This window comes from Crinia signifera, chromosome 4 (assembly GCF_055691185.1).
Source record: "Crinia signifera chromosome 4, ASM5569118v1, whole genome shotgun sequence".
In the NCBI taxonomy this organism is placed as follows: Eukaryota; Metazoa; Chordata; class Amphibia; order Anura; family Myobatrachidae; genus Crinia; species Crinia signifera.
This window is the reverse complement of record NC_139220.1, coordinates 169397753-169425674: the sequence shown is the minus strand read 5'-3', so window position 1 is coordinate 169425674 and position 27922 is coordinate 169397753. Positions and strand designations below refer to the sequence as shown.

The window sequence follows — 27922 nt, the reverse complement described above, 5'->3', positions numbered from 1 at the left end:
GTGCGTATGGTGGGAGAGCTTGGTTGAATACATTTTTCGAGGTATTGAAAACCTTTATTAAACGTTTGAAATAAGTTGTAAACTACAAGGGAGAATACATTTATAAATATTGGTGCTCCGAATTGTGCGTTGCGTGCCATATAATGAAGCACATGAAAAGCATGCTTTTTCACAGTCACTTAACGTGTTTGTTTTGCGGTTACGTGAGGCACTGCATGCATTGGTCTTTATTCTTACAGTAGAGAAGTCATTAATTATAATTTTCGGAGTCGGCGCATTGTATCCGACTCCGACCCCAGGTACTCGAATTTTGCTCCGACTCCTCGACTCCAACTCCGACTCCACAGCCCTGCTTCATAGTTTACTAAGCATTAACCAGCATGGGTTCGTTAAAAATCGATCATGCCAAACAAACTTACTAGGCTTCTATGAGGACGTCAGCAAAAACCTTGATAATGGAAACGCTGTAAACGTGGTCGTCCTAGATTTTGCTAAAGCTTTCGATACAGTGCCACAAAAGAGGTTGATAAATAAAATGAAGGACCGGGGAATAGGGGAAAGAATCTGTAAATGGTTAGGGAACTGGCTGTGTAATAGAGAGCAGAGAGTGGTTGTGAACAGTGCAGTATCAAATAGTGGAGTGCCACAGGGGTCAGTACTAGGGCCCACTTTATTTAACATATTTATTAACGATATTGGGCTGGGATTACTCAGCAACATTTCCATCTTTGCTGATAATACAAAACTGAGTAGAGTAATTAGATCAATGAAGGATGTCTCTGCTCCTCAGAATGATCTTAATAAACTAGATGAGTGGGAAAACAAATGGAAGATGAGGTTCAATGTGGATAAATGCAAAAAAGCAGATAAAAGCAGGGAGGCATTGGGTAATTCAGTACTGGAAAAGGATCTAGGAGTCCAAATAGATAAACTGGGGTGTAGTGCTCAATGTCACATAGCAACAAAAATGCAAACAGAATTCTAGGATGTGTAAAAAGGGGCATGGAAACTAGGGACTCAAAAGTAATTATGCCACTGTACAAAGCATTGGTTAGACCACACCTTGAATAAGGAGTACAATTCTGGGCCCCATACTATAAAAAGGACATCATAGAATTGAAAAAAAAAAAAGAAAAAGAGCAACAAAGCTGATTAAGGGAATGGAGAATTTAAGCTATGAGTACAGATTGAACAAATTGGGACTATTTACACTAGAGAAGAGATGTTTCTCAACATGTACAAATATATCAGGGGCCAATATAAGGAACGGTCAAGCACCCTTTTTACTGCAAGGAAGGACTCTAGGACACATGGGCACGAGTTTAGATTGGAAGAAAGAAGATTTTGTTCCCTTAGAAGGAAACATTTCTTTACAGTCAGAGCAGCTAAACTATGGAACTCTCTTCCTGGTGAGGTGGTGTCGGCTGACACAATAAATACGTTTAAAATAAGGTTGGACAAACATTTTTTGGCTAAAAACATCCAGGGGTACAAACAAGTAACAAAATCTGTCTTTAAAAAAACCAAAACTGAATTCACTACATATAACAAGGGATAAGCTATTAAAACCAAGGTTGAACTTGATGGACGCAAGTCTTTATTCAGCCTTATCTACTATGTAATATCTATATGCTTTCTGACTGTTTTTTGCTCTTCTGGCCCCTTGAAACTATTCTCATACACAATATGCCCTATGTACGGGATGCAGTTACAATCCCGGCGGTCGGGATCCCGGCGTTCAGAATCCCGACACCGGAATCCCGACCGCCGAAATGCCGACACATTCTCCCTCCGTGGGTGTCCACGACACCCCTGGAGGGAGAATAAATTAGTGTGCCGAGCGTGGCGAGCGCAGCGAGCCCGCAAGGGGGGGCGATCCACGTCCCACCCTTGTCGGCATTTCGGCTGTCGGGATTCCGGCGTCGGGATTCTGAACGCCGGGATCCCGACCGCCGGGATTCAATACTGAATCCCTATGTACATCACACTATTTTTGTTGACACAGCAATCAGCTGACCAAATGCACACCTGTGGTGGGACACAGGGAAAGTGGAGAGGCTACTGGACAGACAGGAGGAATTTGTTGTTTGCTGAAGGGACATGTGGAGCACAAATAGTCTACTGGTGGTGGTGTTTTTTGTTATTTGACCTGCCTCCTGTTTTCTCCTCAATTGACCTCCCACCATGTGCTCCAATACACCACCTTAACAAACAAGCTAATCTTCGGCTGCAAAATATCACATTGCGCAATTGTGGAAAAATTTCACAGCTTTTACATCTGCGATACAAATGTCTTTATGAAGAAGAGGTTATTAAGACATAAAGGATAATAAAAAAATAAATAAAAATACTACTGACCTCTGCCACACAACATGTATGGGGACACTTCCAGAAGTCTGGTGATCAGCCTGGACCAGAAACCCATGGGAAAATAGGACATTTCATACAATCGTATGATGACTTCTGAATTTTCACAGTGAGGTAATTCAATTACTGGTCGATGGTCTGATAAGCTAAAAAGAAAGGTTACAATATTTTCTGAACTGATTTTCAAGAGCTGTAGACAAAAAAAAAATGCTTTATCGGAAAAACATTCACAGGGTACATAAATAGACCTCAGTTACTCCCTGGGAGAGATTTAATTGCTGTTCCATATCTCCACACACTACACTACCTTGATGTCTTCTCGCAGCCTCGTACAGTTGCAAGCAGAAATTTGTGAAAGTGTCTCAAATGGCATGTTTTCCATCTTGCCCAGTATGTTAGTCAAGTTTAGCTGTTTTACACAGCTACACTGTGCACTACTGGTTGCGACCAGTGCAATAAAACAATGATTGCCCAAATATACATAACACTCTGTCTAAAGTGACGTGGAAAAAAGGCAATTATGGATGCACATTACACAATTGAATTGCACCATATTAAAGAACTTCAACTTGTGTATTTATTAGTCCATTTTTATAGTCTGTCTGATATAGTAGAATTAAAGATCTTGAATAAAGTTGAGAGATCTCTAGTATGTTTGCAAATTGTTGTGGAGCTCCACCTTCCCTCACACTCCATGTGTTTTCCAGGATATGTTAAAGTGTAATTTCAAAAGCAATTGCACATTTAGAGCTAAATTAAGAAATTAAGGTGTTTATATAGATGTCAAATGTTTAAAGGTGTAAAGTTTAAAACATAAATGGAATAAAAATATTTATTTAATTGAAAGTCACTCTGGTTGTCCAATTGGGTTCAGTTGTATTATATTCATTATATGCTCAGTAGGGTCCTATAAATCTGGCAGGTCTGTAAATGGGTTAAAGCAGCCTTTAAAGTCCTTTTATTCTTTTTGTCTGAGATCCCATGCTATGATACTTGCACTGTTCTGTTATACTGTAAGCCAGTTCCAAGTACCCAACCCTTTTCCTGATTGTGCACTGTATGATGGACGATCCTGCAAAGCACAAAAGGTGAACTCATAGACCTCTGCATGTGATAGCATCAGGGTTATTGGTCCTAGTGCTTGGTCCTATTTAGTTTGAAGTGGAACTAGACCTAAGGGCCCCACATCCTGTAAGAACTTGAGATAACTCCACCAGCTCAGACATCATGGCATCGGAGCTCAGTGCCCTTTCAAACTGGCAGCGCATTCACAGAGGACCAAAGCAACCTGCATTCCTAATACAATGTAGGCAACTAGGAGGAACCAGACAAACACAAACTGTACTAACCAAAAGTAGTTGCCAGAGCTGAAGATGGCTCCTGGTGGTAGCACTGACTACTCTCTTATGACTGGGCGCAATTCTGTCCGTCACTGAGCAGCACAGGTAAGAGTGATCAGTAAAAGCAGATAATGCACAGACAGAGAAACACTGCAACTATTCTATAAAAAATACAGCGCACACAGACATTGTTAGAAAAATAAACCCATTTGGTCATAATGTTCAAATGATCTGGTAAAATCCTCAATCAAAATTAGTAAAACACCTCTTGTTTCCTGAGCACATACCAAGGGCATTGAGGTGTAAAAATTGCAAATTTTTCTTTTTTTCTTAAAAATTATATTTCATAGTTTGATAAGTAGGGTGAGCATCTCAGAAATGGAGAAGGGGCTAAGAAACTAGATTGACAATTATGTTAGTGGGAGAGGACTTTACCCTGTAAATGTGTATCAGAAGGAAGTTCCTCTTTAAGCTGGCACCTTCTGGGACTTCATTGGACATTGCCCTAAATGTTTACATGTTCTTGCTACCACACTTTAATATTGATCATTCTGGACTAAAAAAATTGCGTGAGCTCGAACTAAGACAAATAGACTCAGAGTTACAATCAGTGCTTAGGCCCTCTCCATTTTGTTCTGACTTTCAAAAGATCAACATAAAATCTCTTCTATGTGAAGGAATAAATTAGAAAAACTCTCCCTTCCACCTCCCCCTCCCCCTCCCCCCCCCCCCCCCCCCCAAAAAAAAAGAGGATCTTAATGAGTGTAGAAATTCATACAAATTATAACATGTTTGTGCAGCTACCTGCTTGGAATGAGAAGCTGCTCCTCCCCAAGGGGTAAAGCTATCTGGAACTTTTCCAAAAGCTTAAAATACTGTGACACATAATTTTTAGGAAACTTCCTTTTCTTGAAAAGAAATTTCTCCACATCTGTGCAACGGATAATCCCTTTAGGATATCGATGACTTCCATCAACTTTTACAGTCAAAATCTAAATAAAAAGGAGAGGGAAAAAACTCAAAGTTTAACCACTTACCACTTTTTCAGTTACAAAAAGAGAAGTAATAAACTGGATATTTGTCTTACCTGTAAAAATATTATTATTTTTTTTAATCATACATATATGACAGTATATGTTTATTAGAGTTATGGGAATAGAGAAACAGAATATATCAAAAAGCCAGTAATAACATGGCAATTACAGATTATAGCAAGAGGGAGAAATATAGTAGCCATCAAGTGAGCATTACTAAAATATTGATCAAAAGGAAAAACTGAGGGAAACACGGCTCGAAGGGTATCTAAATGAGAAATATCGCCGTGTGCAGCGAATCCTGTTTAGGATTCGCTGCACACTCGCTGTGTTCCGGAGGGCTGGCTGCCACTCGCTCTCTCCGTATTTAATGTCGGAGGAGCGAGTAGCCCCTCGCGGCGAATCTTAACCCCTGCAGCAGACGAGCGTCCGCGGCAGGGAGCCGTGGGACGGTGGCAGGCAGGGAGATTGAAGTCTCCCTGCCTGCCCCAGAACGTATGTGGGGGAAGGTGGGCTCCCCGGGACCCAGGCAGCACAAGCTGACCCCCCCCCAGAGCCAGCAGGGGACCGGGTATAGTCACTGCTCCCGATCATGCATATGTAAAGATCGGGTGCAGTGAATATATGAATATCTAATGAGCGGCTCGGCTCCCGGCCCCCTGCTGGCTGCTCTGTGTAAAAAATATATATATATAGTTTTTTTAAATTAAAATATATATTCATGTGCTATAAGCACATGAATAAAAATAGCATGCCCCTTCTCAGAATAAAATTCCTGATTTTTTTTACACCAAAATTAAAACAAAAAAACTTTTATTTAAAAAGTTCACATTCCACTTCTCCATGAAAAGATGGAGAATTGCTACACGGAGAGACATGGCGAAAATCACTCAGAAAGACGGCGAGAAGTGCACGTTGAATAGGGTTGCTCGCTTTTTGAGAGCAAATGTCTCCATCCAACGCAAGAAAAGCACAAACTCGCCATAAAACATGGCGAGTTTTTCTCATTGAATACTGCCCTAGAAGAGGTCAAGGAAAGCCACAGTGTGAAATGTGAAGTAGCCAAAAAAGGTGAAAGAGGTCAGATGGTGAAAAGGAGACTGTAAAATAATTTTGTCTTTATCCATGTTGGACACTAGGACAGTGGGTATGGGTAGAGCTTCAGTGACAGGCACCAAGGAGTTCATATTCCAGAGTGCAGCATCAGGTCCCTCCCTCATACCTCTTACCTGCAGGCCATCAGGTTTTCTAACCAATCCTCACAGAAGTACAAAAATAGAAAAACAGGATAACATCCCATTCACACATAGTTTTGACCTATATCAGCATATATGGGCAGAAGAAAACCAAGCCAGCCAGGGGGTGTCCAGTGTCCTCCATGTATTCAGAAAAAAAGGATTTTACAGGTAGGACAAAAAAACATGTTTTTAATGCCAATGGTTTCCACTGGGGCAGTGGGACAACCCAAAGTTGTCCCCTCAGGGGAACACTCCTTAAGCAAAAGTGTCAAAACTATAAAAATATGATTCATGTATGAGCAGAAAACCATGAGACCACCCTGCATCACTGCTCCATAGAAGCCTTCCGGCAAGCAGGCTACAAAGGACCGACAGATCGATTTAAGTGGCCTTGCACCAATACTCCAATAGGCTCCTGAGCCAACAAGTAAGCCTGCTTGATTGTAAGGTGTAACCGGCAAGTAAAACTTTATATACCAGCCAAACTTGTTTGTTCAGATAATATAAAACAAATAAGGAATCCATTTAGCAAAGCTCACTGGTCCATAGTACATAGGCAAAGAGCTCTGACAACATCTAGGGAACAAAGATAAGCTAAAGCACCCAACTGGGGAGGCTGAAAAGCTGGAACCACTACAGATGGAGCCGGGCTCCCTCTTGCTGGCGAATCGCCACACTGTCTCCGCTGCCGATCCACCAGCAGCCCGGTGCTCCATCTGACTGATACGCGCGTCTCCGATCCGCCAGCAGCCCAGTGCTCCATCTGACTGATCTCAGTTTCCGGGCGGCGGGCCAACGGGAACCTGTCCGTCTCCGCTTTAGGGAGACGGACAGGGTTAGGGGGGGGGGTGCGGGGAGGGGGACCCCGGGTGACCGCCGACAAGCTGGCGGGGACCCGGGGAAAGCGCCGTCGGAAGGGGACACGCGCGCATCTCGTGCGCGTGCATCCCCTTTCTCAGAGCAGATGGCGGCTGGCAGGGGATGGCGGCTGGCGATTCTGCCGCCATCCCCTGCAAAGACAAGGCTGGCTCCATCTGTATGTCTTGATTTATGTGACTGAATACAAAAAGCGTAAACAATGTGGAAACTCTTGGGCTGCTGCCTGTGATCACACTGGAAGGCCTCCTCAAAGACCTAAAGACTGAACCAAACAAATAGAAAACTGTATCAGAGTGGCGCTACCGGCAGTTATCCCACCAACTAATAAACAGAAATATTACTTTAAATGTTTGATTACTTCAGGTTCTAAAACTCAAAATACAACAGAGATAGTAGCAAAACATTTGGCAATAAAGTATATATTTTTATTTGTCCAAATGCACTCACATTCTTTAAAATATAAATGGCTTTGAGATCCAAAACAGGATCAATATGGAATGCTGGAGTTCTACATTGTAGAAATTCTTTCAATTCTAGGGAAACTCAAAACATATGTACTTGGTGCAGCTCCGTTTATGCAAAATTATACATTTATTCAAAATTCCACTCACATAAAAATCACATATCAACAATCATGGTTAAACAGGTCACCACATTTCTCCCAGGAGGTCCAGATCATCTACATGGAAACGCTGGCAATTCCGGAGTCTATCAGCTTCCCCATGGGTACCTCACAACTTGTTAAGAACGGTGAAAAAGATCTGCTTAAATGCGCTTTTGTACTAACGTCCTTATTCAGAAACATGTTTTTATGTGAGTGGAATCTGTAATAAATGTATAATTTTCATAAACAAAGTTGCACTTTGTACATACTGTATGTTCTGAGATTCCCTAGAATTTAAAGAATTTCTAAGAAAGAGAACTCCAGTATTCCATATTGATCCTGTGTTGGATCTCAAAGCTGTTTATATTTTAAAGACTGAGTGCACTTGATTTATGTGGAAACTAGAGACTTTAGGCAGGTAATTCAACTGGGTATGAAGAACTATGCGGTCGGCATGAAATATGAAATAGGGTAGAGTGTGAGACAAATTGGAGGAGACTTGGCGTGCTGAGGCAATTGCCAGTAAGAAGACAATTTTCCAAGTGAGCCAGTGACTATCCACTGAATCTAAGGGGTAAAACTTAGACCCTGAGGACCAGTGAAAGATTCCACAGGTACACAGGAGGGAGGAACAAAAGGGGGTGATAAGGAGAACCCCATGAAGAAAAGTCTGGATCACTAAGCATTTGGCCAGACGCCTTTGAAAGAGGATGAATAAAGCCGACACATGCACCTTAAGTGAGGCCAGGAGGAGGCTAAGGTCCACATCAGACTGTAAGAATGCCAATATCTGTGACAGGCAGTACGATCGAGGGTTATATAAATTTAGTGGAACACCACTTTAAAAAGGTGTGCCAAACACAATAGTAAATGCAGGCTGATTAAGGTTTATGATGAGATCATAGTATTAATGACTGTGTTGATCGTTTGTATGTATCCAGCTGAGAGTAATAACTACACTCCCCAGGCTATAATAGCGAGGGAAGGATGTCACATTGAAGATCTCTATAATGTATGGTACCAGCACACATGGAGGGGAAGGGAATCTTTGAGGGTGAAATTAAAGGAAATAGTATAAAATGGTGATCGTAATGTCCTGGAATGTCAGGGGATTAAATGATAAGAGTAAGAGATCACTAGTCATAAAACAAGTAAAACAGTACAATGCGGATGTAACGTGCCTGGTGGAAACTCACCTAACGGGGAGTAAACTTTTATCATTGAAAAGACCCTGGGTGGGAGGGATATACCATGCCCCCTTCACCACGACATCGCGGGGTATTTCAATAATGGTTAAAAAAAACCTCCCCTTTGTCTGTCATAGTAACAAAATAGACCCATTGGGACGTTACATCTTCATGGATTGCACAATACACTCCAGACGTATGCTTCTGCTGGTGATTTACATCCCACCTCCATTTACTTACGAAATCCTAAAGAAGGCAGTGGAATTTATAGCCACAGCTCCTGACCTTCCTGTAGTTTGCACAGGAGATTTTAATAACGTATTGGATGTACAGAGGGATAGATGGAGTAAATCACCAGCAGGGGGCATGAGGAGTAATAGGGGGTTTGATGATTTTTTTTAAAAATTTGGACTGGGTGGATTCCTGGAGGGAAAAAAACCCAGATAAAGTTCAATTTTCATGTTTTTCTTCCTCTTTCCATTCATTTTCGAGAATTGATCTGATGTTGGTCTCTAGGAAATTAATGCCTGATGTGATAAAAGTGGAATATAAGAATAGAGGCATATCGGATCATTCTCCTGTGTTAATGGAATTGGCGGAGTCAAAAGGGAGGTACCAAGGGTTTTGGAAATTCGATGCAAGGTGGCTGGGGAAATTAAAGGAGGAAGAGAAGTTAAAAGCATGGTGGTCTGAATATTGGGAGATAAATAGGGGTACCTCATCCGGAGCAATGGTTTGGGATAGCTTTAAGGCATATGTAAGAGGTACATTAAAAAGTGGCATCAATGAATTAAAGAGAGAAAGCAGGGAAAAGATACTGCAGCTGGAGAAGGTGTGTGAAGAATGTGAAAAATCTTATATTGAAAAAAAGGATGAGGGGAGGAAAAATGCTTGGCTTGTAGCGCAGAAGAAATGGCTGGAGGGCATAGAGGAGGAGAACTCTAGAATGATGATACATAGCTCTTATGTTAAATATGCAACAGCAGATAAAATGGGGAAATTTTTAGCTAACATAGCCCAGGCAGATGGCCCATCAAATATTATTCTAAAAATATCTGATAAAATGGGGAGTGAGGTATCCGATAAAGAGGAAATCAATAAAGTATTTAGGGACTATTTTCAGGATATATATGCTTCAAGGGTAAAATACAGTCAGATGGATATTAAAAGATTTGTGAATAATATAGAGATGCCAACACTCCCGCTGGAAGCGATGATGGAACTGGATAGTCCATTAAATATAGAAGAAATAATGGAGGCAATTGGCTCCCTTCCGAGTGGGAAAACACCTGGGCTGGATGGCATCCCGGGGGAGATCTATAAAAGATATTCTGAGATATTAGCCCCACTACTGCTGGAGATGTTTAATACCAGCTATATGGAGAATAATTTCCCCAAGTCTATGTTAGAGGCGAAGATAGTGGTACTAGTAAAAGCCGAAAAAGATCCATCACTATTGGAGTCATACAGGCCAATCTCTCTGATAAACACCGAGGCCAAAATAATTGCAAAAATTCTAGCCTCTAGGCTTAATAAACACATAAATAAAATAGTCAGTAAAGATCAAACCGGATTTATGCCGGGGAAATCAACCGCAATCAATTTAACGAAGCTCTAGAGGCAACTACAGTTAAGTCATAAAGAAGACCCGTTCCCGGTGGTAATGTCACTCGACGCGGTCAAGGCGTTTGACGCTGTCGAGTGGCATTACCTATGGGAAGTTATGCGGGCGATGGGGATAGGCCCCAGCTTCATTAGATGGGTGCAACTACTATATACATCCCCCAGTGCCAGGATGGCTGTGAATGGTTGTATCTCTCCTCCGTTTAACCTCCACAGGGGTACAAGACAGGGGTGTCCCCTATCGCCTGCTTTATTTGCACTGGCTATTGAGCCCCTGGCTTGTATCCTGCGTGGGCACCCGGGAATAACTGGATTAAAGGCAGGGAAAACTACAGAAAAGATAGCACTATACGCGGATGATTTACTGATATTTGCATCGGACGGTAGACTCGCGGCTCCAATAGTGATGGATGAGATTACAAGGTTTGGCGACCATTCGGGCTTTAGAGTCAATTGGGGGAAGTCCAATATCTTCTCAATAAGATCGGGGGACATGGGAATTTCCCAGTTGGTTACACCCCTAAAATGGGCGCAAACCTTTAGATATCTAGGAATCTGGATCTCTAGGAGCCCCGAGGATTATAAGAGACTAAATTTAGATCCCTTAATTACATACCTGAATAATAAAATTAAGATCTGGCGGAGGCTACCATTGACAAATTCTGGTAGAGTAAATCTGATTAAAATGACACTGCTTCCCAAATTTTTATATGCGTTACAGCATGCACCACAGTTTGTACCTGAGTCCTTCTTTAGGAAAATCAATAGTTTACTGTCCTCCTTTATATGGGGCAATACTCGCCCTAAAATTAGACTCCAGGCTCTAATGAGGAAACGGGAAATGGGGGGGGATGGGTCTGCCTGATCTGAGGCTGTATTACATAGCAAGTCAACTGACATCGCTGGCCGAGTGGGTGGAACCCTCCACTGCGGAGGAAGGGATTAGTGACATGATAGTTGAGGAAGAAAGAGGAAATACCCCACTGCAGAAATTAGTGAAAGGTAATATATGCAGGAAAGATACACCAATGACCATCCAGGCAGTGAAGATATGGAGAGAAGCCAACAGTATAATGGAATTTAAGGTACTGGATAGGGAATTCCCTCTGATCGACCCCCAGAAAATAAGGGGAATAGAACAGCTCCAAATACATAGGGTGTGGGGGAAATTTGGGGTAACTAAGCTGAGTCACTTATACGAGAATAATACGATTAAATCATTCAGGCAGATGCAAGAAGAGTTCCGTCTGCCGGCTGGGTATATATTCAGATACCTGCAATTAAAAAGCATAGTGGAAGCTCGTTTTGAGGGACAACCACCAGTATTTGGAGACTCCCCAATCAAGAAAATCTTGAAGGGAGGAAAACGCAAACTAACGGCGACATTGTACAACAGGATGCTACAGTCTAAAATGGGCGACTTGGATGAGGTGAGAGTAAAGTGGGAGGGAGACCTAGGCCCTATTGAGATAAGAGAATGGAGAGAGGCGATGGAGGTAGTGCCAAGAGCAACAAACTCAAGTAGAGTACAGCAAATACAATTGTATATACTACATAGGTCCTATTTAACCCCAATAAGATTACTAAAATTTGGAGGAAGATCATCGGATAAGTGCCCAAAATGTAAGCTAGTTTCCGGTACCTTCTACCATATGATTTGGGAATGTCCAATGGTACAAGACTTTTGGGGTAAAGTTATTCAATCCCTGACGGATTTGGGAATTAATAGAGAGATTCTAACAGTTAAATGCTGCCTGTTGGGTATTTTCGCTAGTCAGAGGGTAAGTAGATACACGAAGGCCCTTATTGTTAATATATGTGCACTAGCCAAAGTAATAATCGCCAGAAATTGGCTGGCAAATATGGGTCCGGAGATCGAGAAGTGGGAAGCATTAGTAGAATACACAAGATCACATGAAAAATACATATATACGCACAGAAACACTGTCAGCAAATTTGAGAAGATATGGGGTGTATGGGGCAATAGGGATTAGTGCCCGATAAGTATTAAAGCACTGATTATTTATAACAAGGGATTTATAGAAGATATACACATATATAGAAGTTAGTATACCCATAAATAGATTAACACAAGATAAAAATGTAACACAAGATAATAAAGTAAAAAGTAAAAATTAAAAGATATAAAGAGAATGAGATATTTATTAGGGTAATTATCGATAAGATATTATTAGCACCGTATGTGAATATATGTGGGATGGGTAGAATACACTGTTAGCATTACCCACTAGTGCACTTTAAATTGTTTTTTTTTTTGTTTTTTTTATGATTTTCCACTTCTTTATCAAGTAGGCAAGTGTAAATAGGGTTAAGAACGGTGTATCGTTACTTTTCTCCTGAAGGCTGGTCTGAGGCAGGTGGAGATCGATTGGGGAAAATTTAATATCCATGGCAGCATCCTTTCCCTTATAAGTTATAATAAGAGTAGGAAGAACTACAAGTAGGGAGAGGTAGATAGGGAAATATGGATGGGAGGGTAAGCTGGATTTGTGTTTTGGATGTTTTTTGTTAAATGTAATGTCATAGCCATGGAAGTGTGAATATGCGCTCCTAGCACGATATATATGCGAGAAATAATGTTCTAGGAGCAACTGGGGTGGGAATGCTTAATGTATCATTTTTGTTTTTTCTATGGCTAAGTTATGTAAGTGGGCGTTATGTGAATGTTTGTCTTTTATATGCAATTTAAAAATTTAATAAATATTATAGAAAAAAAAAAAAAAATGACTGCATCTGAAAAACCTCTGGACCTTAGGACCAATGTTACAACAACCAACCCTTTAAAAGCTAGCCTGAGGAGGTCCAGATGAAGGCATGGACCTTGAGAGAGAAAGTCGAGATGTAGTCGGAGACTCCACAGGGGGGGGGGGGGGGACTACGGACAGTCCTAGCAGGTCCGCATACCAGGCCCCTCTCAAATGGCTTATATCGACTCCTACTACAATCGATGGAAAATGCGTGGTGGAAGTGCCACTGGATAAAGCAGTAAACCAACTTAAAATTACCAAGGAGCTGAATGAGCATCGACCAGAAACCCCTGGGTCTCTGGTTTCGAACCTGTAACATGGCAGTTTTTGGTTCAGTCTAGAGGAAATGAGCCCCTGCTACTGACTAGAACCTGAAACACAGGAGATGCACATAGCCCATTATCCTGCTGAAAAAGTCTGCTTCCCAGTTTTGTACTCCTGGGTTATAACTCGCCGACAAAATGGTCAGGCAACGTTCCACCCAACTCAGGATGTGGACCACCTCCAACAATGCAGCTCTTGAACCCTCCCTGATGATGATGAATGATGAAAGCCAGTGTCACTGTCTGTTTGGATCTTTACTGCTTTGGATTGTAAGAGGCTTTGCTTGACAGAGAGCTCGATCTACTGCTGTCAGCTTCAGATGGGAACACCTGATGGGAACATCAACCCTGAAAGGAGTGAAAGCCTGAGATGGCCCCCCACCCCCTGAGGCTGGCATCTATCGATGAGTCGTCCCTTGAGCAACTGTGATGTTTGGAGCCACCACAGGAAATAAAGTCTTACCTCTCTGGAGAGGATCACGGTCTGTGACTTGCAGGGATGTGTGGTGAGGTAAATTGCTCAAGAGTCCCTGACAAGTACCAGAGCCAGATATGCACACAATATATGAGCCATGGGGTATATGCCGGCATTATACACATGTGCAGCAGTATACACTTCTGGAGATTCGATGAGTTTTGATAAGAGATGTGCAGAAAAGGTAGCCAGGTGAGGCACTGCCTCACCTGCCATAGACTTTTTACTCCAGAATTTTGACTACAAAAATTATTAGGATAATAAAAATAAGATTTTTTTATATATATTCTTTGTATTTTTGACATACTTTATAAATTCTAAGTGCTGGAATATATGCTAGTATGACAGTAAAAGGCTGTGCCTCACCCCACCGCACGCCACTGGTGACTTGTGACTCAGAGGTCAGTGTTCCCCCTGCAAAGGATCTCCAATCAAAGTGGTCGAGAAATAAACTGGCCAAAGACCACCTTGTCAAAGCTTGAAACGGGTTTTCCATAACTCGCATACACACGTGGATTGAAAGAAGGCTGAGAAATTCTGGAATCAGGTATTGAAGAGGGTCCACCTTTCTCCTGGGGAGAAAAACCTCAGAGCCTGTGAATCCAGTAGGGCCCCAAGATGAAGCATGGACTGTGAAGGGACTAGGCTGGATTTGTGCCAATTTATTAACCAACCGTGGGATTGAAGCAAGTTCATGGTCAGTTGTAGTTGAGACTGAAGAGAGTCCTGAAACTAAGCCATTAAGAGGAGATTGTCCATGTACGGCAAGATGCCTATTTCCTGAAGACACAGTGAACCCACCATTAGCGCTATGACTTTGGTAAAGAATCTCAAAGCTGTCAAAAGTCCAAATGGTAGGGCCCTGAACTGGAAGTGTTGGTCCTTGATTGCAAATTCGGATGGAGACATGCAAGGAAGCGTCCTGTATGACCAGGGATGCCATGAAGTCCTCCGGTTACGCTTGAGAAAGGAATCCAAATGCTTTTAGTTGAGGATAGGTCAAAATAAGCCGCCTGGCTTCTGGATCCGAAAAAGATCTGAATAAAAACCTTTACTCCTTTGTGAAGTCAGGACTAGGACTACCACTCCTGCAGACATCAGAGACTCGACTAAGGTCTTTAGAGCTGCCACTTGATCTGCCTGAGCCGGAACCCTGGTGAAAATTTTTACCAGTGGGCGGTTTCTAAAGTAGAGTGAGTAACCTTGGTTAACTATACCCCTGACCCAAGAATCCAGCGTGTCATGGGACTGGGCAGGAGTAAATGTTTTGCGAGACTGCCGCAATGATGTACAATATGAGGAGATCTCTGTACTTTGTTGTGTACATTTCGGAACTCAAAATCTTCTTCCAACCAAGTGGGATGCATCATTAAATGTAAGAATAAAACATAAATCATAAAAAGTTGAAATAATGAAACAAACATACCTGTGCCATTATGTTACAAAGCCACTGAGGGTCAACAAAATAAAGGTCTTGAAGTTGAAGAGCAGGGTCCTCAAAGTGCAACAATACCCCTATAAAATTAACATGAAGTCAAAAATAAGAGGAAAACCTAAGCTCAATAATAGCAAACTAATATCATGTAGCTGCTGCATTTGCCTAAGTTTCAAGGCACATAGAAGCTGATTCTGAGTAGAAAGCAAAGCAAAACAAAACCAGCAACTTTGTACCTAGGCAAATCATGACGCAATGTATTTTTTTTTCATGCAGAGTAAATATGGCCTGCTTCTGTAGGTAGCCAATAAATGCAGAAAAAAAACTTTAGTTATACACTGCAATTTCGATTTGAGTGTGAACATGCACTCTTCATATCCACATTTTTCTGTACATTTCTCCTCCATCAGCAGTGAAACATGGTTTAACAAAGCGCAATTACTTGATTTGCGCTCAACTCTGAATCAGCCATGAAATGCACAAATTTACAAAACTCAAAAGCACAAAACAATTTACTGCAAGTTAACACACTTTTCACTACATACAGTCCCATCAGCCATCTCTTGCCCTCTTCTTAATGTGCACCATTCATAGATCTCCGTAACCTGTGCATACTTGGTAAGGTTTTTCCTCTGCTCTTTGGAGCGTTTATTAAGAGGCTATACTTTATTAATCAAGCGATCATCTGTTCTTAAAACCATGTACCCTCTAAATCAGTTAACAATCTGCTGTGTTAATACTGCAATTAAATATTACAAAACCATTAAAAAAAAAAAATTAAATTACCAGATTCATTTAGAAAATGGACTGCACATGGTAGCTCATGCTCATCTAGATGCAAATCATTTTCTGTTACAATGTCTAGCATCCTCTTGTGACTGATAACTGGAAATTCCAGTGGCGCATTCTTACGCTCAATCAGAATTTTCTTCTCAAGCTCCAAGTAACTGTCTGGAATCAGTTGTCCGAGAACTGGTTGGTCTCTTATCTGAACAATGAAGAGAACAAACAAAGATGATTAATTACAACTAAAATAAATATTCAGAAGAGTTAATTATAACACAGAAAACGGTGGTGATCGGTGCAGCACCGATCACCACCGAGCGGCAGCACCCCCCTCCCACCCGCCGGGCACTCACCCGGCAGCAGCAGCAGCAGCTCCAGCGGCTCCACCGCTACGTCCGGAGCGCACGCTGCGCTCCCCTCCTCCCCCCCGCAGCAGCAGCAGCAGCAGCAGCAGCATCATGCTGCTGCTGGAAAAGTGAAAAATAAAATAAAATAAAAAATAATGGGCAAATGTGTATATATATATATATATATATATATATACACACACATATATATATATATATATATATATGTGTGTGTATATATATGTATATATATATATATATATATACACACATATATATATGTGTGTGTGTGTGTGTGTGTGTGTGTGTGTGTGTGCGTATACCGCACCGATCACCAACGATCGCCAGCCCCCCCCCCCTCCCACCCGGCAGCCCCCCTCCCTCCCACCCACCCGGCTGCCGCAGCGCCAGCACCCCTCCCACCCCCCCGCCAGCCGCAGCGCCAGCCCCCCTCCCAAAGCTGGTGACCAAAATGGGGTCACTTGTGGGGGGGTTCCACTGTATTGGTGCTTCGGGGGTCTTGCTAATGCGACATAGCACCCGCCATTCATTCCACCACCAAAAATCACTCCTTCCCTTCTGAGTCCTGCCATGCACCCAACTGGTATTTTTTGGTCACATGTGAGGCATTGCCGTACCCGGGAGAAATTGGGGCACAGATTTTGGGGTGCTTTGTCTCCTTCATTCCTTGTGAAAATTAAAAATTTTGAGCCAGAACTGCATTTTTGTGTAAAAAATTAAATTTTTTTACACAAAAATGCAGATCTGGCTCAAAATTTTTCATTTTCACAAGGAATGAAGGAGACAAAGCACCCCAAAATCTGTGCCCCAATTTCTCCCGAGTACGGCAATGCCTCACATGTGACCAAAAAATACCAGTTGGGTGCATGGCAGGACTCAGAAGGGAAGGAGTGATTTTTGGATTTTGCAGCACAGATTCTGGTTGAATGACCCCTGAAGCACCTATACAGTGGAACCCCCCCACAAGGGACCCCATTTTGCAAACTACACCCTTCAGGGAATTCATCAGGGGGTATAGTGTACATTTCAAACCCCCAGGGGTTTCACCAACTTTGATACAACTGGGCAGTGAAAATGAAAAATTACATTTTTTTACACAAAAATGCAGTTCTGGCTCCAAATTTTTCATTTTCATAAGGTACGAAGGAGAAAAAGCACCCCAAAATCTGTGCCCCAATTTCTCCCGAGTACGGCAATGCTTCATGTGTGACCAAAAAATGGCAGGACTCAGAAGGGAAGGAGTGATATTTGGATTTTGCAGCTCAGATTCTGGTGGAATTTTGGTGGGTGCTATGTCGCTTTAGCAAGACCCCCGAAGCACCAATACAGTGGAACCCCCCCACAAGTGACCCCATTTTGCAAACTACACCCCTCAGGGAATTCATCTAGGGGTATAGCGTACATTTAAAACCCCCAGGGGTTTCACCAATTGTGGTACAACTGGGCTGTGAAAATGAAAAATTACATTTTTTTACACAAAAATGCAGTTCTGGCTCAAAATTTTTCATTTTCACAAGGAATGAAGGAGACAAAGCACCCCAAAATCTGTGCCCCAATTTCTCCCGAGTACGGCAATGCCTCACATGTGACCAAAAAATACCATTTGGGTGCATGGCAGGACTCAGAAGGGAAGGAGTGATTTTTGTATTTTGCAGCTCAGATTCTGGTGGAATTTTGGTGGGTGCTATGTCGCATTAGCAAGACCCCCGAAGCACCAATACAGTGGAACCCCCCCACAAGTCACCCCATTTTGCAAACTACACCCTTCAGGGAATTCATCAGGGGGTATAGTGTACATTTCAAACCCCCAGGGGTTTAACCAATTTTGATACAACTGAGCTGTGAAAATGAAAAATTAATTTTTTTCATTTTCACAGCCCAGTTGTATCAAAATTGGTGAAACCCCTGGGGGTTTGAAATGTACACTATACCCCTAGATGAATTCCCTGAGGGGTGTAGTTTGCAAAATGGGGTCACTTGTGGGGGGGTTCCTAACTTTTAGCATCTTATGGTGCCTAGAAACCTACATGGTGCCTAAAAAATAATCTCATAAAAAGGAGGCTCCAAAATCAAGTAGGTGCTCCTTCTATTATGAAGCCTGTGGTTTGGTCACCGTGCACACTAGGGCCACATATAGGATATTTATGAAAACAAAAGAATTGGGGGAATCAATTTTTAGTCACATTTCTCTAGTAAAATCTACTGTATTCGTTAGAAAAATGTATTAAAATTGAAACTCTGCAAAAAAAAAGAAATTTTGAAATTTCACCTACACTTTGTTTTAATTCCTGTGAAACACCTAAAGGGTTAACAAACTTCCAAAATGCTGTTTTGAATACTGTGAGGGGTGCAGTTTTTGAAATGGCATCATTTATGGGGGTGTCTCACATACAAGTCCCTCAAAGTCACATCAGAACTGAACTGGTCCCTAAAAAAATCAGTGTTTGAAATTTTCTTGAAAATTTGAGAATTTGCTATTCATATTGTAAGCCTCCTAGTGTCCCAAAAAATTAAAAGGAAGTTGAAATAATGATGTCAACATAAAGTAGACATATGGTCTATGTTAGTTATTCACTATTTTGAGTGGTAAGATTATTTGTCTCACAAGCAGAAAATTTAACATTTTGCAAATCGCAAAATTTTCCATTTTTTTCCGACATTTTGGTATTTTTCACAAAAAAACACAGACTGTATCGACGAAAATTTACCACTAACTTGAAGTACAATGTGTCACGAGAAAACAATCTCAAAATCACTGGGATAAGTAAAAGCAAAAAAAAGTTATCCCCACTTAAGTGAGACATGTCAGATTTGAAAAAAATGGCTCTGTCAGGAACGCAAAAACTAGCTCTGTCAGGAAGGGGTTAAGATATTAACACAATATGTATGTTATAAATATCATCTTTGTATTTATTTTTTTATGATTTATAACATGTGAGGCACTGCCTCCCCTAACTGCACAACCCTTATACCATCCTCTTTTATTATTATTATCCTTTATTTATATGGACACCACAAAGGAACCGTAGCACTTAGAGAGTACATAAATGAATAAGCAAATCAGTGAGGGTGTGGATTGTATTGTCGACCAGACTTAGGTCGACACCGTTAGGTCGACAGGCAGCAAGGTCGACAGGGTTCTAGGTCGACAGGCAGCAAGGTTCAAATGTGTTAGGTCGACATGGGTTAGGTCGAAAGGTTGCGAGGTCGACATGGGTTTTATCACTGTTATTTGACCCGAATGACGACACAGTGGACATGGACACAGTTTAAAGTGAACCACAGCCCCTCGCATCGCTTGCAATGCTTCGGGCGTGGTGCCTCGCTGCGCTCGGCACACTATTTGATTGAAAAATTAAAAACCACCTGTCGGCACATGTCGGCTCAAAAAATAGGGAAAAAACATGTCGACCTCCTGACCTGTCGACCTAACCCATGTCGACCTAACCCATTTGTTAAACTAAAACCATGTCGACCTAGACACCTGTCGACCTTCATCCACATCGACCTTGTTTCCTGTCGACCCAAAGGTGTCGACCTAATGACTGTTGGCCTAAGTCTGGTCAACAATACGACCATATCCCATCAGTGACTTACTGTTGAATACAATAGAGGACAAGTACAGGGTACATAAACATAGCTGCATCGGCAGAGCACACTGGAATAAGTATCAGCGTGGCAGAAAACCGTAGGATTTAATGGTTTAAGTAAAAGAAGCAAAATAACATTAAAGAAGGGGGCCTTGCCCGTGTGAACTTACATCTAAAGGGGAGGGGCTCCTCTAATGTACTGTAGTGCTCTACCTTCCACTTTTCTTACATTGTGATAATGACCAGTCCCCTTCTGGTTCCTGTTACTTATTGTATACTTTTCCTACAGTAGCGTAACTACCATATTTGCACACACACGACCCCCCCCTCGATAACTTTGCTTGGGGGCGCTGCTGAAATTAATCACTCCCCTGTGCCTTACCCATTCGTTCATTGCTCCTGTAAAAGGAACCCGCAGATCTTGTCTACCGCCTCCCCTAGCATCCTCAAAAACTGTCTGCTGTATGGGGACGGACGTCTGCTGTATGGGGACGGACATTTTGTGATGGTCCATTTTCATAGCAGCTGAAGCCAGGAATAGAGCCGGGACCGCAGACAAGTAAATCTGCGGGTTCCGGCCACAGCACAGACGCGGCAGCACAATAACCCCGCAGACCCCCGGCGCCCACACTTACACAGAGCCTCCCCACCACCGCGGAGGCTGTGGGGCTATTGTTACGCCACTGTACAGGCCACACATATCCTCTGTCTTTCTTTTTCACACTTTCCATACTTCTGACCCCTGGCCAAACTGCTAGGTCAATGTATCATACAGCACACCAAGAACCTTTGCATTCTGGTGGACTTAATGCAATAAAAAACACCTATACTTGTGTATCAATGCCTATTTCCCTATGGATTGTAAGATTGCGAACAGGCCCTCATACAATTTGCCTCTCTGTAAATACCCAGTTTGTTGCATCACTGTCTCTCCTATTGTAAAGCACAACGGAATATGCTGCACTATATAAGGAACTTTAATAAAATAATAATGACAAGGAATCAACCCTAAAGTTTGTAGTTCTTGATTTTGGAAGACATAAGACTATGGCTAATCTTGCCTATTTGTATTTGAAAGCCCAAAAATATTTTTTTTTTACTACACAAAAATGTTCTTATGCAGCAAAGATAAACTACGCATACATAGAATAAACAGCTCACAAATTATTATAATTACAAAATTATTAGAATGTATACAGAACCTTGGTCATTGAGACAGAATTACCTTAAAATTCAAACACTCCTTTATAACAGATTTTCTTAGCCTTGTCAAAGCATCAGACTCTTCGGTAGCATTCACAAAGTGATATTCCTGAACACAAGGAAGCTCCCGCTGATTACATAGTTCAAGATTTATTTTGTTTATGCAGGCTTTACGCTGTTTCTCATCAGATATATCTAAATGAGTGCCAATAAGTATAACAGGAGAAAAGGAGGCTCGAGCCTGCAAGAAAAAATAAATAAAAGATTAGTTCTACTTTCATACTCTAAAGCTGGCCATATACTTATACGATTTGGGCTCTTTTCCCAGATTCCGATGGTTCGGGCTAAGAATTCGGGTGAAATGTGCCCAAATCATATATGTGCCTAACCTCCGAATCCGATTGGATGAACGGTCCTGAGCGCATCGGATCGGATCAGGAGATCGCAAGTTCTGCACTTAAGATTTGTCGGATACAGGAACACTTGCTAGGGATCGCATACTATACATCCTGGTGGGCAGTTGCCGAGGTATCTCATGCGAGGTTTCATGCAATACATCAAATTAGTGTATGGGGGCTTAAAGTAAAATAAGACAAATCACAAATTTTTTAAATGGAGTCAGAAATATTAAGACTACAAAAGGTGTAGCAATCTACAGTAGAAATACACCACGCAGAGGGAGATGTATGGTGCGAACCATGGTACATTTTTTTGCCGAAAATGCATCTTAGTCGCAAAACGATGCACCAGGACCAATACAATTCAGCTACCATTGGATTTTTTTTTTTTTGCTGAAATGAGTCTTCGTTGCAAAGCTACGAGACTAGGATGCCACAGCAGATTGTGTTGATTAATTTGACATGAAATACGTTATCTGTGTGTGACTGAGTCTTCATACAAGTACAAAGGAACTTGGGGTGGAGAAGAGCTGCAGCTGCTGCATCATACAACTCATACAGATTCAGAGACTAAGTCATATACATATATGTGAGTGCTGCATACCAAAATAATCTATGCCTTCTCTTGATGCATTTTTAGCAAAAGCCCGACACTAGCATAGTCTCACAGGACTTGGCATTCCAAAAGTGAATGTTTGGCGCAAACCAGTATCAGGTTTAAGTAAAGGTTTGAAGACATTGGAATGGTATTTATGTTTTAATGAGGATGATAGCAACATACAGGTGTATCCTCAGATGTCCACATACAGTGCGGCGCAGGATACCTGGCAAGAGCAACCAGGTCTCATGCAGCTCTGCTAACATTGGGTGTCCTCTTTTTTTGCTGAGAAATAATCATAATTGAAACACAAAGTGACTAAAAAGAATGAGGAGACTGTGCTGTTTAATTTGATACATGACACTTGTATACTGTGTGTGAGTCTGTATACAGAGCAGAACACAACTTGTACTGGAAAAAACTGTCTGATTGTACATTGTAGCACTTCAAGTGATTCAGAGACTATGGGGGTAATTTAATCCCCCGCCGCTATTTCCGATGGGGGAAACAGTGGCGGGTGCCTATTCAATGCTGTCTTTCCCAACATAATTGAACAGGCCTCGCGGCAGAACGGACCCGACTTTAGAAGCCCACTCTGCCGAGAACGGCCGTGGTTTGTTGAGCTCCGGGATGTATCTCGCGACCAAACCCCCTTTTCCGCATTCGGCAGGCAGGACATTGAATCCCGCTTGCCAAGATGCAGTCGAGAACGGAACCTGGTCTAAGACTGTCGGGTGTGACCCAGGATTGAATTCCAACCCTTAGGGGTAGACATATTATCCTCCATTATGAGGAGAAGTGGTATCAGCACACATTATGTGCACTGGTACTACTTCTGCCTATACATTACTGTTGTGTGCTCAATGAGAGCAGGCACCGATATGTGGGGCAATGTATGAATTGTCACTGGCACTGACCACTCAGACACCTGCAGCTGTCTATTTCAACAGCTGTAGATGTTGCCCCATTGAACACCACTGCATTGAGATAGAGATGCATTTCAAGAAAAAGAAGCAGAAAGGGTGTTCGCAGCTAGAAGATTCTCATGCGATCGGGCATGCCAAGATGCGGCTGTTTGGTGTGACTGCAGCAAAGTATTTACAGGTTTTTTTGTTTTTGTGGTTTTCAGGTAAGCATATCATGTCAACCATGGGGAATATATAGTGTGTATCTGTATGAATAATCACCTAAAGGTTGCTTAGGAGTTGCAGTGTAGCAAAGAAAGATTAGAACTTAATCTATATCTTAGCTAAATAACATATACCCACCCCAGAGCCGTTATGATATTTGCACAGCTCTGCTTTTCCTAAGGGGAAACCTGATTTCCTATGGGTCTGATACCACTAAGGAAAACAGTCTAAAGGTGCACATAACACGGATAGTCCTTGATCGTCCCCCATTGGGAGGGCAGTTGCTACAGATAGGCCTCCTTTCCATGCCTCCCATTCCATCTCGCTACTTACAAAAAGGCACAACAGACAGATATGTAGTATTCTGCACAGAGAGTGGTATATCAATATACCATATTTTAAGTGAGCATGAACCACTCTACATGAGACATTGAATAGTAAAATAAATGCTACTTTAATCTAGAAAAAATGTTAATAATCCAGTCTGTTAATAATATTGTGTACAATGAGAAAAATGGGACAAAAAACAGGAATTTCTTGCCAGAAGAATGGCATTATTAAAATTGAAGTGCAACCCATTTTACATCTGTCATACCCAGCATGAGGCTGAACAAGAAATTATATGTATAGTCTAATTAATGTGTAGGCGAACAGAAATTGGTGTATTACTTCTTAAATTTGAATTCTTATCCATAATGAATAAGCATCAATATGAATATATAAAAGAAGATCACCTTTATGTTGAAAAGCCATGGTTTTATAGCATCAACTTCAGAGGCACCTTTGCTGAGATCATAAACCACAAGGTACAGAGCACGCGGAGTCATAAAATGTGGATGAGTGCTATAAAACTCTTCCTGACCTGAAACCAATAGAGAGGGTTTACATAATATTCATACATATTGGGTTACAGCAATTACTGTAGCAATGTTTGAGGATGACGCACTTGCAAACCTGGATCAAATAAATATGGCAATTCGTTCTGGTCAACATTATTAGAACTCTTGAATCTAAGGTACATAATGTACAATGTTAAATGAATGTAATAAAACAGCTTTGGTCAAAAGACACTCATGTTTGTCACAACACAGCTGAGCATAAACAATAATTTGAGAAACCAATTTAAGGGAAAAAATAGTAAAAATGTAGAGACTGCAATTACGCAATTAACGGTATCCTCTCAAGCAATTCAAATCAAACTGGGGAAAAAAGGAGGCAGATTAAATTCAATTGCGATAAAAAAAGGGATTTTTTTAAGAACCATTCAGATCCCTTTCTATGAGTCCATCTTGGTGGCACAGCTAATCATGGGATTAGGGAGGCCAATCCCGGGATCGTCGGGATCCCGGGATTTGAGCCTAAAATTGACGAGATTTGAATCCCGGGATTGAAGCTCCCAATCCCGGGATTCCGAGATTAGTACCCCCTGTAAAATTCTCCTTTTTTTTTTTAAAGCTGGGCAGCGCTGAGCACCTATATGGCTCAGATGCTGCCCGGCTGACTGCTACTGACCAGTTACCAGTGCTGTGCCACCCAGCAGTGGGCGGCGCCCAGGCTGTGCAGCGTGACCCCTGACATCACGTCACGCTGCGCAGCCTGGCCGCCAATATGCCTGTCGGCACAGATCACTGTACCGATCGCCCGGCCACATGCCCGCTGCCTATCCGCAGGAGGAGGACTCCTGCTCCTGCCTGTCCCCACCAACGTAAGTGACTGCACTGTCACAGGAGGGATGGGAGGATTGTCGGGGGTGGTTTATTAGGCATTTCTATTGACATGTGCGGGGCGGGAACTTTGCGGGTGCTGGGTCATTTTTTATTTTTATTATTAGAGGCCAATCCCAGGGATTGAGCATTTTTCAATCCCGAATCCCGGGATTGAAAAAATGCCCCGGGATTGGCATCCCTACATGGGATGTAGTGGGTCCAGAGGAACAAGAGCACCTATGCTGTCACTTCAAGGCAGGCTCCTCCCCTGCTGCATCCCAGAAAACCTTAGTACAACTTCAAAAGAGACCACTAGAAAATGCTACTCTGTACAACAACCTAAACATATGAACATGCACAATAAACATGAACTTTAACCATGAACAATGTCATGAAAAGGAAACAGTATAAATACTTACTGAGCATAAAGGGAGGGAGCACTGTGCCGCCAGGATTAACTCAGAGAAAGGGATCGAACAGTAATTTCTTACAAAAATCCATTTTTCTCTGTCGTCCATCCTGCTGGCACAGCTGACCATGGGACGTTCAGGAGCCGGTCCTTTGGGAGGGTACGCTCAGGTTTGCATCAAGTAAAACTGCTCACCCAAAAGAAGTGCCCTCAGGTTCAAACTCAGGAAACAGGTAGAATTTGCTTAATGTGTAAACAGAGGACCAGGTAGCAATCTTGCACAGCTGCTGTTGAAGCCCCATGATGCACAGCCCAGGAAGAGTCAACCAACCTTGTGGTATGGGCATTGATCCTAGACAGAACTCATCTACCGACTTTTGTATAGGCAAATAAAATCACCGACCTCAGCCAACAAGTAATTGTCTACTTCGAGGCTGGCCAAATTCTCTTCTGAGCTTCTGATAAGCCTACACAATCTTCGGCAGGAAAAATGGAACAGTTCTTAGAACAGCTTTATCATAATGCAAAACAAGGAATGGTGGCTTGCAAGATAATGCCAACTGCGAAAACCTTCTGGCCGAAGCAAAAGACAGAAGAAACACAAGCTTCCAAGTGAGAAACTTCAAATCCACGGAATGAAACGGCTCGAACGGATCATGCTGCAACACAAAGAACCAAGGACAATTCCCACAGAGCCAACGGAGGGCGGTAAGGTGGCTGGTTATGTACCACGTCCTGCAAAAATGTCTGTACCTCCGGTAAAAGAGCCACATGTTTCTGAAAGAAAACCTACCAGGACGAAATCTGAACCTTAAAGATTTCAGACTCAACCCCGCCGTAAGTCCATCCTCCAGTACTCTAGACAGCTTAAAATGGGAAGTATGAACATTTTGGTGCTCACACCACTGAATACATACCTTCCAACATGACCCTCTCCAGGAGGGACACATTGCTCTGCTCCTGCACTTCCCTCTTAATGCATGATTGTCATCACATGTGTTGCAGCACCTTTCTTATCAATTAACCTGTTCAACACAGATGAAGGTAATCATGCATTAAGTAGAAAGTCCAGGAGCAGAGCACTGTGTCCATACTAGAGAGGGTCATGTTAGAAGGTATGGGAATCTATTTCTTCCACACCCTATGATAGCTGGTGGAAGAAACAGTCTTCCAAGCCCATAACAGTCTGGACCATGGCCTCCTAAAACCCCTTCTTTCTTAACAAGGACGACTCAAAATCCACACCGTCAAGGCTAAGCGAGTGAGGTCCTGATGTAGAAATGGACCGTGTCGTAACAAGTCTGGTCTCAGAGGAAGATGCCAGCCCGATGCTGCTGACAACCTGCGGACAGACAAAGATAGCCAGAGACTTCTGTGACTTGATCCGTTTCAGCACTCTCATTATCATGGGAAACTGAGGGAACACATAGGCCAGCCTGATCACCCAGGGAACCATCATTGCATCCACCGCACAAGCCCTGGGGTTTCTAACTCTGGAACAGAACAGAGGAACCGGACAATTCTGCCAGAAAGCCATCAAATCCACCCCAAGCACTCCATCAGGTTCTGAAAGACCTTGGGGTGCAAAGATCACTCCCCTTTCAGTAATGGATTCCTACTCAGGAAATTCACCTCTACATTCTGGATCCCGGAAAGAAAATGGTAGACAGAGCTGGCACATGGGCTTCCACCTACCTCAGAAACTGGGACTCCTCGAGCATTGCTGCCCAGCTGTAAGTCCCTCCCTGGTGGTTTACTTATGTCATCACTGTGGCATTGTCGGACTAAATCCGAACCGGCAAACCTGTTAAGACCTCTTCTGTCCCCTGAAGAGCCACCATTTTGCCCAATGGCCTGGAACATGTCCATCCTGGCACAGGGGACCTCAGAATGAGAGACTAGCTCTTGAAGTGCTATGACTTTGTCCTCTGGAAGAAAGCCCGGACCTATAGATTGTAAGCTTGCGAGCAGGGCCCTCCTACTTCCATTTCAGTTTGTATCGACCCAGATTGTTTAATCATTGTTGGCAAGCGCAACAAAATATTCTGCACTTTGTAAGAAACTGTAAATAAATAAATAAATGCAAGGAAAATAAACTCCAAGGAAAGGGATGGAAGCAACTGGGACTTCCCGAAGTTTAGTATCCAGCAGTGATCCTGCAAAAATCAAACCGAAACCTGCAGATGTTTCCACAGCAACTGTTCTGACTCCGCCTTTATAAATATGGATTAATGACAAGACCCTGTAGACGAAGTAAGGCCGCCATGACTGCCACGATCTTCGTAATGATCCTGGGAGGGCCTGAAACTGAAGACGTTTTGTCCCTACTGAAAACAGTGGCCACCACTGATGTCCTTCCCAAATGGGAATGTGTAAATGCATCTTGTATGTCTATAGACGCTAGAAACCCGCCCGATTGATGCTCTGAATGACCAACCTCAGGCTCTCCATCCTGAAGTGA

General features: G+C 42.4%; 1 protein-coding gene across 1 annotated transcript in view; it reads right to left on the bottom strand.

The window, feature by feature from the left end:
- LRRK2 (leucine rich repeat kinase 2) overlaps positions 1-27922 on the bottom strand; it is a 223109-nt gene that overhangs the window by 78497 nt on the left and 116690 nt on the right. Inside the window, exons 31-36 of the mRNA XM_083182947.1 lie at positions 24081-24208; positions 21243-21461; positions 16060-16261; positions 15265-15353; positions 4512-4699; positions 2359-2513 (exon numbers count right to left, since the gene is read on the bottom strand). Coding sequence (XP_083039073.1) covers positions 2359-2513; positions 4512-4699; positions 15265-15353; positions 16060-16261; positions 21243-21461; positions 24081-24208 — 981 coding nt within the window. The remainder of the gene's footprint in view (positions 1-2358; positions 2514-4511; positions 4700-15264; positions 15354-16059; positions 16262-21242; positions 21462-24080; positions 24209-27922) is intronic.